The sequence below is a fragment of the Ailuropoda melanoleuca genome, chromosome 2 (assembly GCF_002007445.2).
Source record: "Ailuropoda melanoleuca isolate Jingjing chromosome 2, ASM200744v2, whole genome shotgun sequence".
In the NCBI taxonomy this organism is placed as follows: Eukaryota; Metazoa; Chordata; class Mammalia; order Carnivora; family Ursidae; genus Ailuropoda; species Ailuropoda melanoleuca.
The window spans coordinates 23,163,900-23,180,676 of NC_048219.1; the positions used below are offsets into that span (position 1 = coordinate 23,163,900).

The 16,777-nt window shown below is 55.1% G+C and overlaps 1 protein-coding gene across 1 annotated transcript; it reads left to right on the forward strand.

Moving 5' to 3' along the window:
- On the forward strand, positions 1-2,248 carry FOXD2 (forkhead box D2; the record flags this gene model as incomplete). The annotated part of the gene is made up of 1 exon (XM_034655604.1): positions 1-2,248. A coding segment is annotated over one exon (1,185 nt), but the record flags the coding sequence as incomplete, so codon positions are not given.
- Between the last annotated feature and the right edge of the window lie 14,529 nt (positions 2,249-16,777).

Below are 16,777 nucleotides of genomic sequence, written 5' to 3' on the forward strand. Positions count from 1 at the left end.
GCCCGGGGCGCGGCGGGGCCCGGGCCGGGACCGCCGTCGGGGGGCGCGGCGACGCGGAGCCCTCTGGTGAAGCCGCCCTACTCGTACATCGCGCTCATCACCATGGCCATCCTGCAGAGCCCCAAAAAGCGCCTGACTCTGAGCGAGATCTGCGAGTTCATCAGCGGCCGCTTCCCCTACTATCGGGAGAAGTTCCCTGCTTGGCAGAACAGCATCCGCCACAACCTCTCGCTCAACGACTGCTTCGTCAAGATTCCCCGCGAGCCGGGCAACCCGGGCAAGGGCAACTACTGGACGCTGGACCCGGAGTCGGCCGACATGTTCGACAACGGCAGCTTCCTGCGGCGCCGCAAGCGCTTCAAGCGGCAGCCGCTACCGCCGCCGCATCCACACACGCACACTCATCCGGAGCTGCTGTTGCGTGGCGGGGCTGCGGCGGCGGGGGACCCCGGCGCCTTCCTGCCGGGCTTCGCCGCTTATGGCGCCTACGGTTACGGCTACGGCTTGGCGCTCCCGGCCTACGGCGCACCCCCACCGGGCCCGGCCCCGCACCCGCATCCGCACCCGCACCCGCATCCGCACGCCTTCGCTTTCGCCGCCGCTGCCGCGCCTTGCCAGCTGTCGGTACCCCCAGGCCGCGCCGCTGCTCCTCCACCCGGACCTCCAACGGCCTCGGTGTTCGCGAGTGCAGCCTCAGCTCCGGCCCCTGCGCCTGCCCCGGGCACAGGGTCGGGCCCCGGCCCCGCAGGCCTGCCCGCCTTCCTGGGCGCGGAGCTGGGCTGCGCCAAAGCTTTCTACCCCGCGTCGCTGAGCCCTCCCGCAGCCGGCACAGCGGCTGGTCTGTCTACCGCACTCCTGCGCCAGGGCCTCAAGACGGACGCGGGCGGTGGTGCGGGCGGCGGGGGCGCCGGGGCCGGGCAGAGGCCTTCCTTCTCTATAGACCACATCATGGGCCACGGTGGCGGCGGGGCAGCACCCCCGGGCGGAGGCGAGGGCTCCCCGGGATCGCCTTTCGCGGCGGCGGGGGGTCCTGGGGGTCAAGCCCAGGTCTTGGCCATGCTGACTGCCCCAGCCCTGGCTCCAGTGGCCGGCCACATCCGCCTCTCGCACCCCGGGGACGCGCTCCTGTCCTCAGGGCCCCCGTTTGCCAGCAAAGTCGCCGGCCTCAGTGGCTGCCACTTCTGACCGCGTCGAGGTCAGGGCCGGTAAGGCCCGCACAACTCAGCCTCTCCCGGGAGCTCCTGCGGTCCCAGCGGAACTCAGGGAGTCTATTTATGAAGAGTCTCCAGACCTTGGGCCGGCGCTCGTGACTTGACACTTCAGGCTCGGTGCTCAGAATTTTGCCGACAGTTGGGACGAAGCGGGCTCCACCGCTCAGGGAGAGGCCCAGGTCTACGCGATGAAGTCGCAAGCCAAGATCCCACTCCAATACGAGCAGTAAAAGGGGCGGGGGAGCCTTCACTTTTCCCCAGCCTCTGCGCCTTTCAGAGGCCCAGGAGGAATGCTTTCCCGGAGAGATGTCTGCCCAGGCCCTGCCGATTCCGCCAGAAACACCAACTTCGCAGAGAGATCTCCCTTTCTGCCTCTCCCTCACTCCTTCCCCAACTTTGAGGCCCAGCTTGTCCAATATTATAATTTAAAGATACCTATTATCCGCTTTGTGCTTAAAAGAAAATTTCAACTTTTTTTTCTTGCCGTTCTCCATGGAAGTTCGTTTTCTCTGAAGCCTAAAGCAGTGTCTACACAGGCGAAATTGAACGGAGAGGTTAAGCGAGGGGTCTCCACAATCCCCGCAGAAACCCTGGATCCCACTACGCTGAGGAACATCCTCCCTCTTTTGTGTTGGGGTGCTTTTGAAGGAACTTTTCCCCTTTCCCATGGCCGGCTGGGTCCAGCCATCCAGGGCCAGCGGCCCTCTCAGCGCTCTGCTCTGTCCCAGGCCCTGCGATATTTATTGTAGCTAAAGGCAATGAGGTTGGGGTGGGAGAGGAGGGTCTGGGTCAAGGACTGGAGAGGTGGGGGTGGGGTGGGCGAGGGCACATCCTATGGCAGGGGGTCCTGTAATTATGTGTAAATATCTGTACAGCGGGCTGCTATCTGCGTTCTCTGTCCACTGGGTGTGCATTGATTTAGACTTCTCCACCGCGAGGAGACTCTGTGAAATCGTCTGATGGTTTGTGTGGAAGAAAAGAAAAATCTGTCTCCCCCCCCCATTCCCATTGGTGTCAGTTGAATAAATGTATGTGAACTCCAGCAGTCACCAGCTCTGTCTGCTTGCCTGCACTCCCCTTTCCCAGTTGGGGCTCTCCCAGACACCAGGCTACCGGCTAGAGAGAGAGTGGGGAAGGGCCGTGGGCAAGCCAGACAGGTAAAGGAGGGCTGGGGCTTATTGGATGCAGGGAATATTGTGGCCTTGGCCTTTGGCTGTTGATGGGGCCAGGACTCTGGGAAGCCTGTGACCCCTGTAGCACTTTCATTTTCGCTCTGGTCCTAAATGTCTGCCTGGGGTTCTACGGAGAGGTTTTGTTTCAGATGCACCTGGGGATTCTCTTCTTCTGGTTTAGACTTTAGCATGGCCTTGGCAAATCTGGGTACCCAGTGCTCATGGACACTCTGCCCGCTAAGTACAGTTTGAGTGAATGTGTCTCTTGGTGCATATTGTGTATGCCTCTCTGTGTGGGGCTTTCATGGAACTTGTGGTTGCTGTTTGTGTTCTGAGGGTCATCACGTATCCTTGCTTTTTGTCTCTCTTTGGTGGGGGGAGTGAGTTGTATTTTAGGAATCTGTATTTTTATTTCTTTGTGTGTTCATGAACATGTCTCTATGTTTGCGATTCTCTGTCACTGTCTTTTTCTGGGTCCTTTAAGAGGAGAGAGCTCTCCCTTTAGCCACTGTAGAGGCTTTTTTGGGTCCCCCTTCCCTCCTGCTGCTGTGGACAGGTCAGAACGAAAAGCTTGAATGGGGGACTGTGAAACCCCTCTTTCCTCCAGTGTGAGAGGGTTAGAAGTACACTCTGAGCCAAAGGAGAGAGGCAGTGCCGTCCTACTCTGTTAACGCAAACCTTCCCAACCCTTGAGCCATGCTCACAGCCAGAACCTACTGCCGGAGTGCAAAACCATCAGGAGTTATGGCTGGAGCCTTCATAAGCCCACTGAGTCTCCCAGCTTGCTGCCAGTGCCTGGGACTCCAGCTGGCCGGACTCACAAGCATGTTGGGTAGGAGGGGATGCTTTGGGTGGAACAAAGATGGTTACTCAGCTCTTTTCTCTGTACATTCAACTGAGGACATAGGAAAGAAGGAGAAATGTGGAGGTGCAGAACGAGGCAGTGCAGCCATCACGGGAAAATAGACATGCTGAGGGCGAGTGTTGGGCTAGAGTGACGGAGAGCGAGAAGGAGGAAGACAGGGTCGGGGAACCAGCTCTGGAGAGCTTGGGAGGGGCAGGCAGGGAGAAGCCCCACAGGCCTCTTTAGCCAGATTCTCAGGCATTAGCCACAGCAGGAAAGGAGGAGGTAGACGACAGAGTGCCCTAAGGGAGGAGGGTCCCAATCAGGATCAGGGTAGGAAGAACGTACCAGGGGTGAGGAACAGTGGCTGGAACTCTCAGGTGATTCCCCAACAGAGGAGAGACAAGGTTGGAGGTGCAGGAAGTAAATGCAGCCCCTCTGCCAGAGGTGAGGTGCCCTCTCCTCCATCTCTTTGAGGGACTGTGGAAGGGTGGGGAGGTCTAATGCAGTGGGCCACCTTCCCATGATTTTATCAAACAGTGCACAAGAAGTAAGGTTAAAATTAGTGGTAGAAAGGGAAATGCCTGCCGATACTAGGATAATGGCTCTGGCGGGGGCTGCTTGGTTGACTTCCGTTGCTGAGTTTGATTTCGTTTCTTTTATTTGAGGAAGGTTGAACATGACCCTGTCTGTGTGTTTGCCCTCAATAAAGCATTTTGTAGCTTACATGATCTCATTTACCATGAATGTCACTCCCAGATATTAGGTTGGAGCTTCAAGTAAAAGATTTATCAGTTCGTTTTAAAAACTCTTTAGAAGAGAGAACTAAAGTCAGTCAGAATTCATATCTAATGGTGGATAGACAGATGAGATATTGCCTCATTTGCTATGTCCAGGAGAAGCAGCAGACCCTTCTGGACTCCTCAGTGTGTGTTTGTGAAAGTAAATGTGTGTGTGTAAATTCATCTGAACCTGTTGTTTGTATCTATATGTGTGTCAGAGGGTCTAAATCAGGAAGAGGAAGAAATGAGAGGATTGGGGAAGAGTGAGATGCACCTTTCCAGGGGCTTCTAAGAAGCTTGAGGCCCCAGACCCATGACACAGATCCCAGTTTCCCCATGGGTCAAGAAGGTCAGATCCGACTCAGATTATGGCTGAGGACTGGGAGCCAGAAAGAAGCCACAGATGCCCAACTGGCCTTGGAAAATACAGAAAAAGAATTGCTGAGAGATCCGCACTACTGAAGGCAGGGGAGAAGGGAGAGTGTTTAGAATTTGAGATTCTTTTAGGTTGTGTGGGCCCAGAACCGGTAAATTAGGAACTGGCAAGGACCCACCTGGGACCTGGACTGTAGGGAAGAGCAAGAAGGATGAGGGGATTGCAGACTTGTATGGTAGAGGCCTGTGTTTGTCCACCCCCCACCCCCAGACCAGAGGGACTCTGTAATGGCTCTTTCCCACCTTGTGTGTGCAAAGGGTGGGTGTTCAGTGTAAGGTGGCTAACTTAGGAGACCAGCTCCCTAAGAGGAGAAATAGGCCATCCCATCTTGAGCAGCTTCTGTGGGTTCCCTTCCTGTCTGGGTGGAGACAGCCGAGCTTCAACCCCCGCAGGCCCCAACAATCGGTGACAATAAGAAAATATCCAGGGCACACCTTCATCTCTCTAGGTGAGAAAAAAAAAATGCAAAGAAATCGGCCTGGGGTTCAGAGAGTGCTGTAGAGAGCGGGCAGTTTAAAGGGGAAGAAAATTGGCGAATTTCACTGGTCAATTTCACTTCATTTCGTTCAATTTCGTTCAATTTCATTCCTTTTCATCCGGCGCCGGGAGGCCCGAGGCCACAAGGAGGGGGAGGGGTCTTTCCGGACAGAATTTACCCCATCTTGCAGATTTACTTTCTATGGCTGAGAACAGCCTTGATTCTCAAACTTTGACATACGTCTTTCAGCTACGGCTAGGGGCAGGGATTTTATTTTACTTTATTGAAGGGCATTTGGTTCATAGGCACATCGGTGAACCTCTCCCTACTTCTCTCTTGCAGCCCAATTAAAGTGGTTAATTCTTTTCACTGCCGATTCCTCCCCATCTTTCTTTTCTCCTGGGGCTCCCCGGACCACCCAGGAGCGGGAGTTGAGGTGGGGGCGGACACTTCCCCTCCATATCCAATTTGTTCTCGCCACAGCGGGCGCGTCTTCGTGGTTACAAAGCGCTTTTCCCCTGATGACTTTTTTCCCCTTTTCAAAAACACTTCTCTCTCCCCTTCAACTAGCAACCCTCCCCAGGCCCACCCCTCCTCCCTCTCCGCTCGGGTTTATTTAAACTTCGCCTCCTCCAGAGCCGCCGTAGCGCGCACTTAATGAAGTTGAAGGCTCGGTGAGCCCGGGTGAAGAGGGTTTGGAATCCGTTGAAAGGGGCGTTTTTGTGACACTGATTGGGGCGGGGGTGGGGGCGGTCGCGGACCAGACAATGACCGATCAGGCGGGTTTTCCTTCGCTTAGGGTCAGGCGAATAAAGGCGCCGGCGCTGTTTAAACGAGGGACCCTGCAAGAGAAAGGGAGAAAAGATTTTGAGTGTGGAGCGTGCCTCGTAGGATTTCGAGCGGTTGGAGCAGGCAGCTCGCTTAGGGTCTTTACCGACCGGATTCGGAATTTAATTCATACCCCGCGCATCCCGCCAAAGAGAAGAGAGGCGAGTTTGGGTTTGTGCCTAAATTATTCCGATACGTGGTTCCAAAGGTTGTCTAGGTTAAAGGACTGGCGATGTGTCCAGGAGGACCAACCGGGATGATGAGACCCAGCTCCCATTTGTCCTCGGGGCTGGCCCTCTGAGATTTATGGAGAAACGGCAAAAGAGAACTTGACGTGGGCAGAGGTCGTACAGGATGATTCAGCCTCCTAAGCTTTTCGTCTATCGGGGTATTTGAGAGCAGAACAAATGTTAATTGGAGTTTCAGAGCGTGATGATTCTGTTCTTTAAGGTCGGATAGACACGTACCAACATAGAAAGCTGTAGGGAGAATAGAGGTTCCTAGCTCTCGTTTCCGCAACGAATTTTTCCGCGAGCTGGTGGGCGCGGCGCAGCGCGGGGCGGAGCGGGCACCGCCTCCTTTCCTAGCCGAGAGCGCCGAGCGGCCGGACACTGCGGCCGCACCGGAGGCCGAGACGCTTCGGACTGCTGCGAAGCCAGGTTTCCTCCGGTGCTGCACCCCGGGTTTGCCCCGGGCGCCGACATCCTTGGGGTTGTTTCCCACCCGCGCTGGGTTCCTAGCTCTGAGTCCCCGGTCTCCGCCGAGCGCTCTCTTTTCGCTCCACGCGGACTCCGAGCGGAAGTCTCTCGCTGTCTGCGTCTTCGCTTTGCTCCTTGCGGCGGGGGCCTACGGCGGGTGCCCTCCTGCCGGCCACTGACAGCCTCCTCGCCGCAATTTCATACTCCTGGAGGGGGTCTACAGGGTCCCGGTCCTCACTCCCGCCCTCCAGCTCTTGGGAGATGCGCGGCTGGCGCGGGGGTGCGCAGCGGACCCCGCAGGAGCCGCTGGGTATATGCGCATAGCTGTCGCTGCAAGGGTCTCGCGCATTTCGCCTTAGGAGCCCGGGGCCCTGGAGGTCTGGGCTGTTTCCTCGATGCTGGAAAATCTCCTTAGACTGGTCTCACCTCCGGAGCATTTCTGTCTACGCAGGCGGAAGTATCGTGGAATCGTGGCTGGACGGATTCTAGGACTGGAAAAGACAAATTATTGGGGGGACAGTATATTTAAATCCGTCCCTGTGATTCTGTCCCTTCCTAAAAATCACACTGCCTTGAAAAGCATGTTTGAAATGATCTGTGTAGACACTGCCAAATAGTGTGTATGTGGAGGGGTCGGGGGCGCTGAGGATACAGGAGTGGGGCTTATTGTCCACGATAATTCCTGCCGCTTACAGAGTGCCGTCGCTTTGCGCACATATCCCCCGGCAGGTGTCGGCGCTGCTAGGACTCCTTGACTTAGATGCCCCAGCCCATTCGGACGCAGATGTGTCGGGTCCCTGCTGGGTGTTGGGAGAACCTCCACCCCCTGCAGCCTACCTCGGTCCTTCCCTGAACCTCGGGGTTGCCTCTTCTCCTGGGCCCTGTGGGTTCACGTCTCAAGTGCAGAGTTCTTTGTAAATGTTTCCATATTTATGGGCCAGTTCTGGCTTCCCCAAGAGTCACCCCAGTCAAAGAGGGCCGCTGGTGAGGTTATCGCTTAAATTAGCCTCAGAGCCAGATGGCAGGAGCCACTTTTTGCGCTGCTGCGGGAGGGACCAGGCCGTGATCGCACAGCGCTTCAGTTGTGGAATCCGGGAGTGGATCCAAAGAGCTGGACTCCCCGTACGAGGAGTCGGATTCCGGGGCTTGGAGGGCTGGCTTTTCGCCCAGTTCCCAAAGTCCTGGCCGCTCTGGCCAGTCACGCTTTGTGGAGCCCCAGGCAAGCGGAAGCATCGAGGACCATTCTGAGTGTTCTTTCGCAAACTCATGGGTCTTCGATATAGTGCTGAGAGGGCAGATGGACTGCCAGGCCGCTTCTGGGTTCTGAGCCGCTCCGGGCAGCAGCACTGGCTTCGGATCTGCATACCCTGCGCCTCCGTCCCTCCGTTTCTCAGTTGATCACCCGAAGATTGCGGGGCCAGCGTCAGGGCTTAGTCTGTGTCCAAGAACAGTTTCCCTGCCTGAGTTACCTGGTAAGGATCAAACATAGGCAAGTTAATTTGCCTCCAGTCCTGGAGATCTCTTTCCTCTTTGGCTTCCTCCTTTCCACAGACATGTATTGAGCACCTACTGTGTGCTCGGCATTGTGCCAGAGACACAAGCAACTCACATCTGCCTAGCATCATTACACTCAATCTGACTTTAGTTGAGAACCAAAAGAGAGGCAAAACAAGTGATTATCACCATATTTGAGGTAAAAAAAAGTTTGGTGTTTTAAGAGTTAAGGATGGTAGATTTCTACTTTATGATGATGGTTCCAGGTGTCATAGCCCAGGGTTGTGTATTTTTGGATATTTGGGGTCTGTGACTGTGTATATGTTTGTGTGTGAGAGAGGACCTGAACATAGCAGTGTGCGTGGGTGACACTGCTTGGGGAGGAATATTTATGAGTGACTCTGAGTGCTAACATGTATATTTGTGACTGTACCAGTGTGAGTCCAAGCGTATGGTCGCCCCTCCTTGGGTGGCTGAGGCAGAGGCTGGAGGGGTGTGGAGGACTGGGGTGAAAGGGTTAGGAATGGGTCTCTACAGGGGTGTAGAGGAGGAGGCCTCAGTTTTAAGCCTCTTTCCCTATTCTTTGCGCAAAGACTGGGGCCATCCATCTTCTCGCTACTTCCTTCCCCACTGCCAACAAGGCTGGGAAGCGGAGCACCCAGTGAGGGTGCAGAGAGGCTCAGTGCCTTGACCAACAGTGGAGCAGGTCTCCTCCCAACGCTCCTGCTTCTTCCCTCTCCTGCTGGGTCTAGCCCTCTTAGCCTGCCTTCGGTTTGGGAGGGCTCCAGGTTGTTCTAGGGTAGCCAAGAGGCTCCATTGTCTGGCCTCTGGCCAGGGGCTATGAGCCTCCATCCCTCCAGCCTGCAACTAGGGACGAGGTCTGTGGTCCTGGGGGACTTTGGAGCCTACCCTTCCATTCCCAGGAAATTATCCTCCTGCAGCCAGGGGGTGGGTGCAGTTTGTGGAGCCAGGAGCACCGGAGTTTGCAAGGTTTCCAAGGCTAACACGGAGTGGATGGGCAGACAGGTCTGGAGGAGGGCTAAGGGTGGGATTTGCCCAAGGTTGCTCAGCAGGATGCCCGTGAAAAGTTGAAGCCTGCCGCCTCTCTGCACTAGCACTGATATTTGAAGCATTAGGCTAGATATTTTGAGGAAACTAAAAATCTAGCCTCTCCCCTTATACTGTAGGGAAACCTCAAGTGTTGTCTGGGCTATGGATTGCTTCTGAATCATCCTTCCTTCCCAGAGGCAGGATGTGAGAGCATAGTCGAGATCAAGGTGTGGGAGAGCAGTCAATTATCCAGATAAATCAGGGCTTGAAATAGGTGGCTCTAAAGTGAACGAGGTGCTGGCAGCAGTCAAGAGGATTGTGGGTGAGCAAGGCATCGTGTGCGCCTCCATGTTCTGGGTTCCTGGGCCCGGGAAGGCAGCCGAGTCCTTCCCCCAGCCCCAGGCTGTGCAAAAGGTCGGGCATCAGCTGGGCTGCGGGGAAGGAATGGGCAGGGGGTGGGCAGAGTCAATCACCTCTTTCCTTCAGTTTTCCCAGGCAGTAACCTCTCTCTTTCCCTACTCCTGTGAGTCTGTTGTTGCTGGATCAGTCGGCCCACCTGGCTTTTCCGAGCCTTGCTTCCTGTGCCGCATTGGACTCTAAACCTTTTAGGCAGTGGCAAATAAACGAACAAAATCAAGAAACTCGGGGCCATCTGGGCCTGAGGCAGCCTTGGCTGGAGCCATTCCTTCCCGGTGGGAGGTGCTGGCTGAGCTTCTGGGCTTTGAGAGGTAGGGATCTGGGGGAGTGTTGACCTGTGTGTGTGTGGAGGGGGTAGTTGGAGGGGGAGAGTGCAAGAGTGTGTGTGTGTGTGTGTGCGTGCGCGTGAGTGGGCAGCAATAAGGATTCTGAGTTATACTTAGCCTGGAAGGTACCAAAGATCTGATGCCTCTTCCCCCTTCCTTCTTAGCCTTCATTTTAGTACCTACCCTGCAGACGATTAATTACCTAATAATGGCAGCTGAGAAGGGGAGGAGGCGAGAGGAGTCGTGATTCAAGCCAGGGTGCTGACTCTCTTGTGATATTGGGCCAGCAGTTCTCACCCTCACTGAGCCTCAGTTTCTCTGTCTGAGAAATGGAGCTGGACAACGTTAGTCTGGACTTACCTTCTGTGTCCAGGATCGGTAGCTCCTCCCAGCTCCTCCCTCTAGTTTGCTGGAGTTCTCACTCCTTCAGCTCTCTCTGCAGCGAGGGTACAGGATGGGACAGTGCCACCCTACCGCAGGTTCTGTGGGGACTCCGGAGACACAGAGCAGGTGGCTGCCTTGGGGCTTCCACTACAGGGGGCAGGGGAAGGACTTGGCTCCTTCCTTTCCGTACCCGAGGGGCTTCCACCCAAGACCCTGGGATTTCTCCTCCTCTGGCAGGGCCACAGAGAGGTGGCCAAGGGTCCTCGGATACCTCGGTTCCTCTGTTCTGCATGATCCCGCCTCCTTAGTGGATGATAGGGAGTGTGGGTGAATGTGAAGGTGACTTCCCACCTGGCGGCCCCCTGAGCTCTCAGCCCTGCCCGATGTGTGTCTGGCACAGGCATAGGGTGGCATGGAGTAGAAGGCTGGCCCAGAATGTGAAAGGGAGCCTCTGCCTCACCTCCTTTTACTTCGTCCCTGTTCACCCTGGCCCCCCTTCTCCTGGGAACCTCTGGGGGAGTGTTTGAGTGTTTAGGGGGAGGCGGGAGAGGCAGGGCACTGCACAGGCGTGGGAGAACAGGAGCCCGTGCAGGTGGTGGTGTAGGCAGAGCAGTCCGAAAGCCAGGATGGGAAAGGGGCCGTGGAGAGCCCCCTCCTCAGAGTCCCTGTCCAAGGCCCAAACCCGAGAACTGCACACTTTGTGGGGTTGTAGTAGCGCCCAAAGCCTGGGGAGTGTCTGGGGGGTCGGATGGCTGCTCCCAGAGACACATCTGCAGAGCGCGTGTGGGTGGACAGAGACCTGGAGGAATAGGCAGGGCTGGAGGGGCAGGGACGAGAGGAAGGGCCAGACTCTGTGGTCCCTTCTCCTGGAGCTGGGGCCAGACTATAGGGGGGCTTGTCTCCTCTGAGCTTGCATTTAGGATTCTTGCTCTCAGGTGCGCTCGCGCACCCTCTTGCTTTCTGTGAGCAGAAAGAGCCCCAACGAGTATTACAAAGAATATTCAGAAGCAGAAGACATACCTGAAAGGCGAAGCCCGGGACCAAGTCCGTGAGGCTCCCCGACGAGGGCGAGAGGAGCGAGGTTCCAGAAACGCTCCCCGACCCGGATCCCGAGCGCCGGCAGGGCCCTGCCACCTGGGGGCGCCGCTGGCCCCAATGTACCCGGAGCCTCCGGGGCGCTAACCGCTGTGACCCCGCCCCGCTCTGACCCTCCCTTAGAGGCTGCTTCTGCAAACCAGGACGCCCTCGCTCCAGAGCCCGCCGGCTTCTGGCTAAAAGGGGTCTGAGACCCACGCTTACCGGGGCGGCTTACCTCTGAGCGGGCCTGACTCCGCGCTCCAGGCACGATCCTAAACCGCCGGGGTCCATCGCATGCTAGCGGATGTGCTTGGGCTAACCCGGCTGGCTCTGCGCTCTTGATCTTAAGGTTTGCCTGCGCAGGTTAGATGCCAAGACTGTCCAGTCCTTGTTGGAGGTCCCCTAGATCTGGCGCCAAAGCAGGGGTCCCCCCCCACACACTGGTCGCGGCTCCACCCCACCACCCTTGGCCCTTTAGGCCAGTTCTGGGACTTCCGTTTGAAGAGAAAGCTGCGTGTGTTTTGAAGCTCTGGGACAAGGCTGAGAAGGCGGCTGAGGGTGGGGAAGGAGTGTTTCTAAAGAGAACTGATTCTGAGGACCCTGGGCATCTTGGGGACCAGGGCCATGCCTTTCTGTGTCTGTGTTCCCAGCCCGGTAACAGCCCTGGCTGCACTTCCCCCCCCTCCCCCCCATATACACTGGCAACTCTGTCTTGGGGCAACTCCACCCTCTCTTGGGCCCAGTGTCCCTGTCGGAGAAATGAAATGAGCTCATCATCAGGCTGCCCTCATCTGCTGGATGTCCTTCCACATCCACCCGTCAGCCTCAATTCATTTCAGGAGTCTTTTATGACCGCTTTGTGCCTGGGCTCTGCCCGGCACTGAGGATACCCTGTTGAATAACACAGATGTTGTTCCTGGCCTCAGGGTGGTGGTGATCTAGTGGAGAGGAAAAAACACACAGATGTGTATCTAATTAAAAGGGTACTATGGGCTCTGAGGGAAGAGCAGCTAGGGCTTTGACTGGGAAGAGCCGAAGAATGTAATCTGGAGGTGAATCGCTCCTCAGCTCTGCTAGGCTGGAACCTGTTGGGACAGTAGCCATCACCCAAAGCTCCACCCTGTTCAACTCAGACTCCAGGCAACAGAGCTCTGACCATTGGGATTGCCAGTCACGGCAGCTCAGGGAGCCAGGGTTCTGGCCATCATCCATCCCAGAGAGTTCCTTGAACTCTGCCAGGAGGGGTTCACCCTGCATTTTGAAACCCTGGGCATCTTTAGACTTCTTTTCTTCTCCCTGGGCCCTTGGAGTTGGAAGACGAGGTCTGCCTCTTAAGAGTAGGATATGGAAGCCAGGCTGGCCTTGGGATATGAGATCCCTTCAATTCTGAGATCTCTTTACCTAGCATGGCTTCTGGTACAATAAATAGCTGTTCATTAGAAGAAAGATTCTAGGAGTCTCTGTGTCTACCCTTTGATAAGCCCAAGAGCCAATGATTCTGTTTCATGCATATGATCGTGCCTTCTCCCCCTTTCTACTTGGTTCACTCCTGACTCAGGTGTCACCTCCTTCAGGAAGCCTTCCCTCTCCTCTGCCCCCTATTCTGCAAGCCTGGGCTTAGATCCTGTCCACCGGGCTCCTACCACCCCTGGAGCTTTTAAATAACTTACTGTAGCGTATTATTTTATGCTTACCGCCCCACCTCCCTCTCCAGACTGGGAGCTCCTTGAGGGCAGGAGTTGAATCTGATGCGTCCCACTGTTCCCAGCTCTTAGCACAAGCCTGGCACATGAGTAAATGAATCCACCATGGGTCTGGAAGTGCTCCTAAAGGGCGTCCTGTTCCCAGAGACAAGCAGAGTTAATAGTACTCAGAAGTTTGATACTTAATAGAGCGATAATAGTCTCTGGTGCCCAGGGTGGCGGGGAGAGGGAGTGGGCACAGTAGTACCCAGGGCAGGATCTGGGGGCCCTGAGCCCCAGTGTAGTAAGATATCCTGAAGGGAGTGGGGGAGGGGCCTTTACTCAAGGTCAGTTCATCCCCATTCCAAAAGGATCTTGGACTGTGCAGCACCCTCTCCCGCCGTCCCCACCCTCCCCCAGAGCGGCATCTGTCCAGGAAGCAGGGCTGGGCTTCCAGAGCTGCACGGAGAGGTTGAGCGCTCCCAGCCCAAGGGCAGAGGCTCTGAGTGCTTATTGGGGGTGGGACGGGCGGGGAGAGGAAAGGGGATGGGCAGAGGGAGTGGCTTTCAAGGGTGTGGACAAAGAGCTGACTCAGCTGGGACCCACCAGAGGTATCTTTCAGTGGGGTCAGGGGGGACGCATTTTGTTTTTAACTCCTTCCTGACTTCTAGTCTCATCTGGCTACCCAAACGACAGAGACCTAGAGGATAAGATATTTTGGTGTAAAATGCAGATTGGGCAGAAATAATCTCTGAGAAGGGAACTTGAAGCTTCACCGTGGGAAAGCACTAATCATCACCTCCCCCTCCATCACACATTTTCCTTGAACACGCTGACTCTCTGTGCGCACCTGGACCAGGCTGAGGGACTAGAGGTGAATCAGACCTTCTCCCTGCCTCCCATGCTTCCCATGCCTCCCATGCCTCCCATGCCGCAAACGTTTACTGGCCATGCTGTGGCTGGGCATCCCTGGACTGGGCTCACCATAGGGGGGGTGTAGGTTGGGGAACAGGGAGGGAATTTATGCAACTGCCTACCCTTGGGGAAGCTCACAGTCAGATGTTGCTGGCTCTTGGTACATCAGGTCAGGTCCAATAAGTTCTGTGAGGGGAGAGGAGGCCCACAACACTTCCTGGAGGAAGTGGCATGTGAGCTGGGCCTTAAAAGTTTGGGAGAATTGCTGACGTAGAAGGGTGGGTGTGAGGGAAGGGTGTCCTGGGAATTCCATCCTTTGTGAACTAGGGCATTTAGGAGAGCTAAGAGTGGGTCCACAGTGAACTTAGGCTGAGAGGCCTATCCTGTATTCCTACTGTGGTCACAAGGACTCCCCCTAATGTATTATAAGTTCTCAAAGTCTTAGTAGTCTTAGGAGTTTAACAAAAAGATTTTTTTAATCCATCTCATAATCCAAATGCTGGTGGTGGTAGTGGGTGGGGGATACTTTGTTCCATACAGTCATTCAGAGACCCAGGGCCTTCTTTCTTGGGGCTCCATCATTTTCTAGGGGAAGAGTTCCCATCTTTTTTGTGCCATGGATCTCCTTGGGCAGACCAGTGAAGCCTATGTACCCCTAAGATTAAGGATTTGTCAATGCATAAAATCCAGTTCCTAGGACTACAAAAGAGGCTGATTATATTGACGTTCAAGTATCAAAATATTTATGTTTTGTGATAATAGTATGTGTGATAAAACAATAGAATATATTTTTGACATAATGTAACAAGTTAAAATAACAATGGGGGGCGCCTGGGTGGTGCAGTCATTAAGCATCTGCCTTCGGCTGAGGGCGTGATCCCAGCATTCTGGGATCGAGCCCCACATCAGGCTCCTCCGCTGGGAGCCTGCTTCTTCCTCTCCCACTCCCCCTGCCTGTGTTTCCTCTCTGGCTGGCTGTCCCTATCTCTGTCAAATAAATAAAATCTTAAAAAAAAAATAACAATGGGATTAACAGTACAATTTCAAAATGTTCTTAGTATAAAGGACCTTTCGATATTTCTGCAACAACTTAACATGATATAGAAACATACCTGCAGTTTCTGTGGGTGGCAAAATTACAGGTATGGGGGATACTGCTGTGGTTTTTGGCCTCCCTTCAAAATTGAATAAAATGCTGAATTTCAGTTCAGAGCTGTGTCAAAATGAAGATAAATTTTTTCCCGGCCAAATTTATAGAACTTCCACATACCAGATTCTACTATCGACCCCTTGGTGGGTTGTGGACCCCAGTTCTAGGTCCTTGGCATCCTCCGTGGGTCTTCTAAGTGCAGAGGAGCAGAGAGATCAGAAAATTCTGGGGGAGATTTTTGTTTTTTAAGGGCCAGGTCTGCAGGTGGCAGATATCACTTCTGACCACTTTCCTTGGCCAGAACCCAGCCATATGGCTCCACCTAACTGCAAGGGACACTGGGAAGTAGTCTCCAGCTCTGTGTGCGGGAGGAAAGGGAGGAGGAAAAGGATAATCTCGCATTTGCCATACTTTTTTTTTTTTTAAGATTTTATTTATTTATTTGACAGAGAGACAGCCAGCCAGAGAGGGAACACAAGCAGGGGGAGTGGGAGAGGAAGAAGCAGGCTCCCAGCGGAGGAGCCCGATATGGGGCTCGATCCCATAACGCCAGGATCACGCCCCGAGCTGAAGGCAGATGCTTAACGACTGTGCTACCCAGGCGCCCCCACATTTGCCATACTTCTATCCCTGGGTAAAGTCACCTGAAACCAAACACAGCAGATGCTTAGTAGGTAAATGAGTTGAGCAGCTGAATGGAAGACTTTTCTTTCCCTGGAGGTCTCTTGCCCTCTTCCTGCTTCTGTCTTCATTCCTCTATCCACCCCTCTGTCCTGCAGTCGGTCTGTCAGGACTTTTTCCCTCTCAGCCACCTCAAATCCTTTGCAGGATGAAGCAGGACACAGAGGCATATGTAAGTATTAATAATAAAATCTTCGTGGTGGCAGATAACCGCTCACCGTCGTCTCCATCCCAGGTCCCGTGACGTCTCCCCTCCTGGCAATCTTGAAGAGTGAGGAGGCTCAGAGACCTCCCTGGAAAGCCTTTCCACCCCCATCGTCTTATTTAGTCCTCACGGCCTTGAGATGGGCATTTGCAGCCTCTGTTTTCCAGAGGAGACTCAGAGAATCTCATGGCTGTTGGGGGACTGCCCTGTACATAGCAGGATGACTTGAACTCCCATCTTCTGACACCATGGGGCCCTCTGCGACCTCGCCCCCACTCAGGTGTTCTTTTCCTTCTCTCCCACTAGCTTCCTGCTTCTTGCTGGGCCTGTAGTCGGTCCTGCCGCAGGGTCTGCTGAGGGAGGCATGCTCACCTGTCCCCCTGCCCTGCACAGCCCAGACCCCTGGGGAAGGTGTCCTTGAGGACCCGCAGCAGCTTAGAGGCACATAGGGCAGGACGCGTGGCTTGTGAAAGCTGCGGGAGTGACCCTGGGCAGGGGTCCTTCCCTGGCTCCTGCTGCAAGAGTTCCTGTCACTGAAGCTTTCAGCATAGCATGGGTCTCCTGCGGGCTCAGCTCTCTCATCCCTCGGACTCAGACATCCTTTCTACCCTCCCTCGTTCTTCCCTGTCTTTCCTTCCCCACTGAGCCTTTTGGCTTGTCTCTGTGCCCAGTCTGAAATCTGTGAGGAGGCAGCTCTGCTGTGCCCCCTCGGCTCAGGCTCCCTCTGTCATCCCTACCCATGGGGTCTCCTTGGCGGCCCTACCTCAGAACCTCCCTGGAGGGGGCTAAGGCTGATCCCTGTCCTCACAGACACGAGGACCCACAGGGCCTCAGAGGGGCTGGAGACCTGTGTCCTCCTCACACCCTGATCTCTCAGCTTCTGCTGCTCTGGGCCATCTCCTTGGTGATTACGGATGAGCACACGTTCTGGAATGTATTCTCCTTGG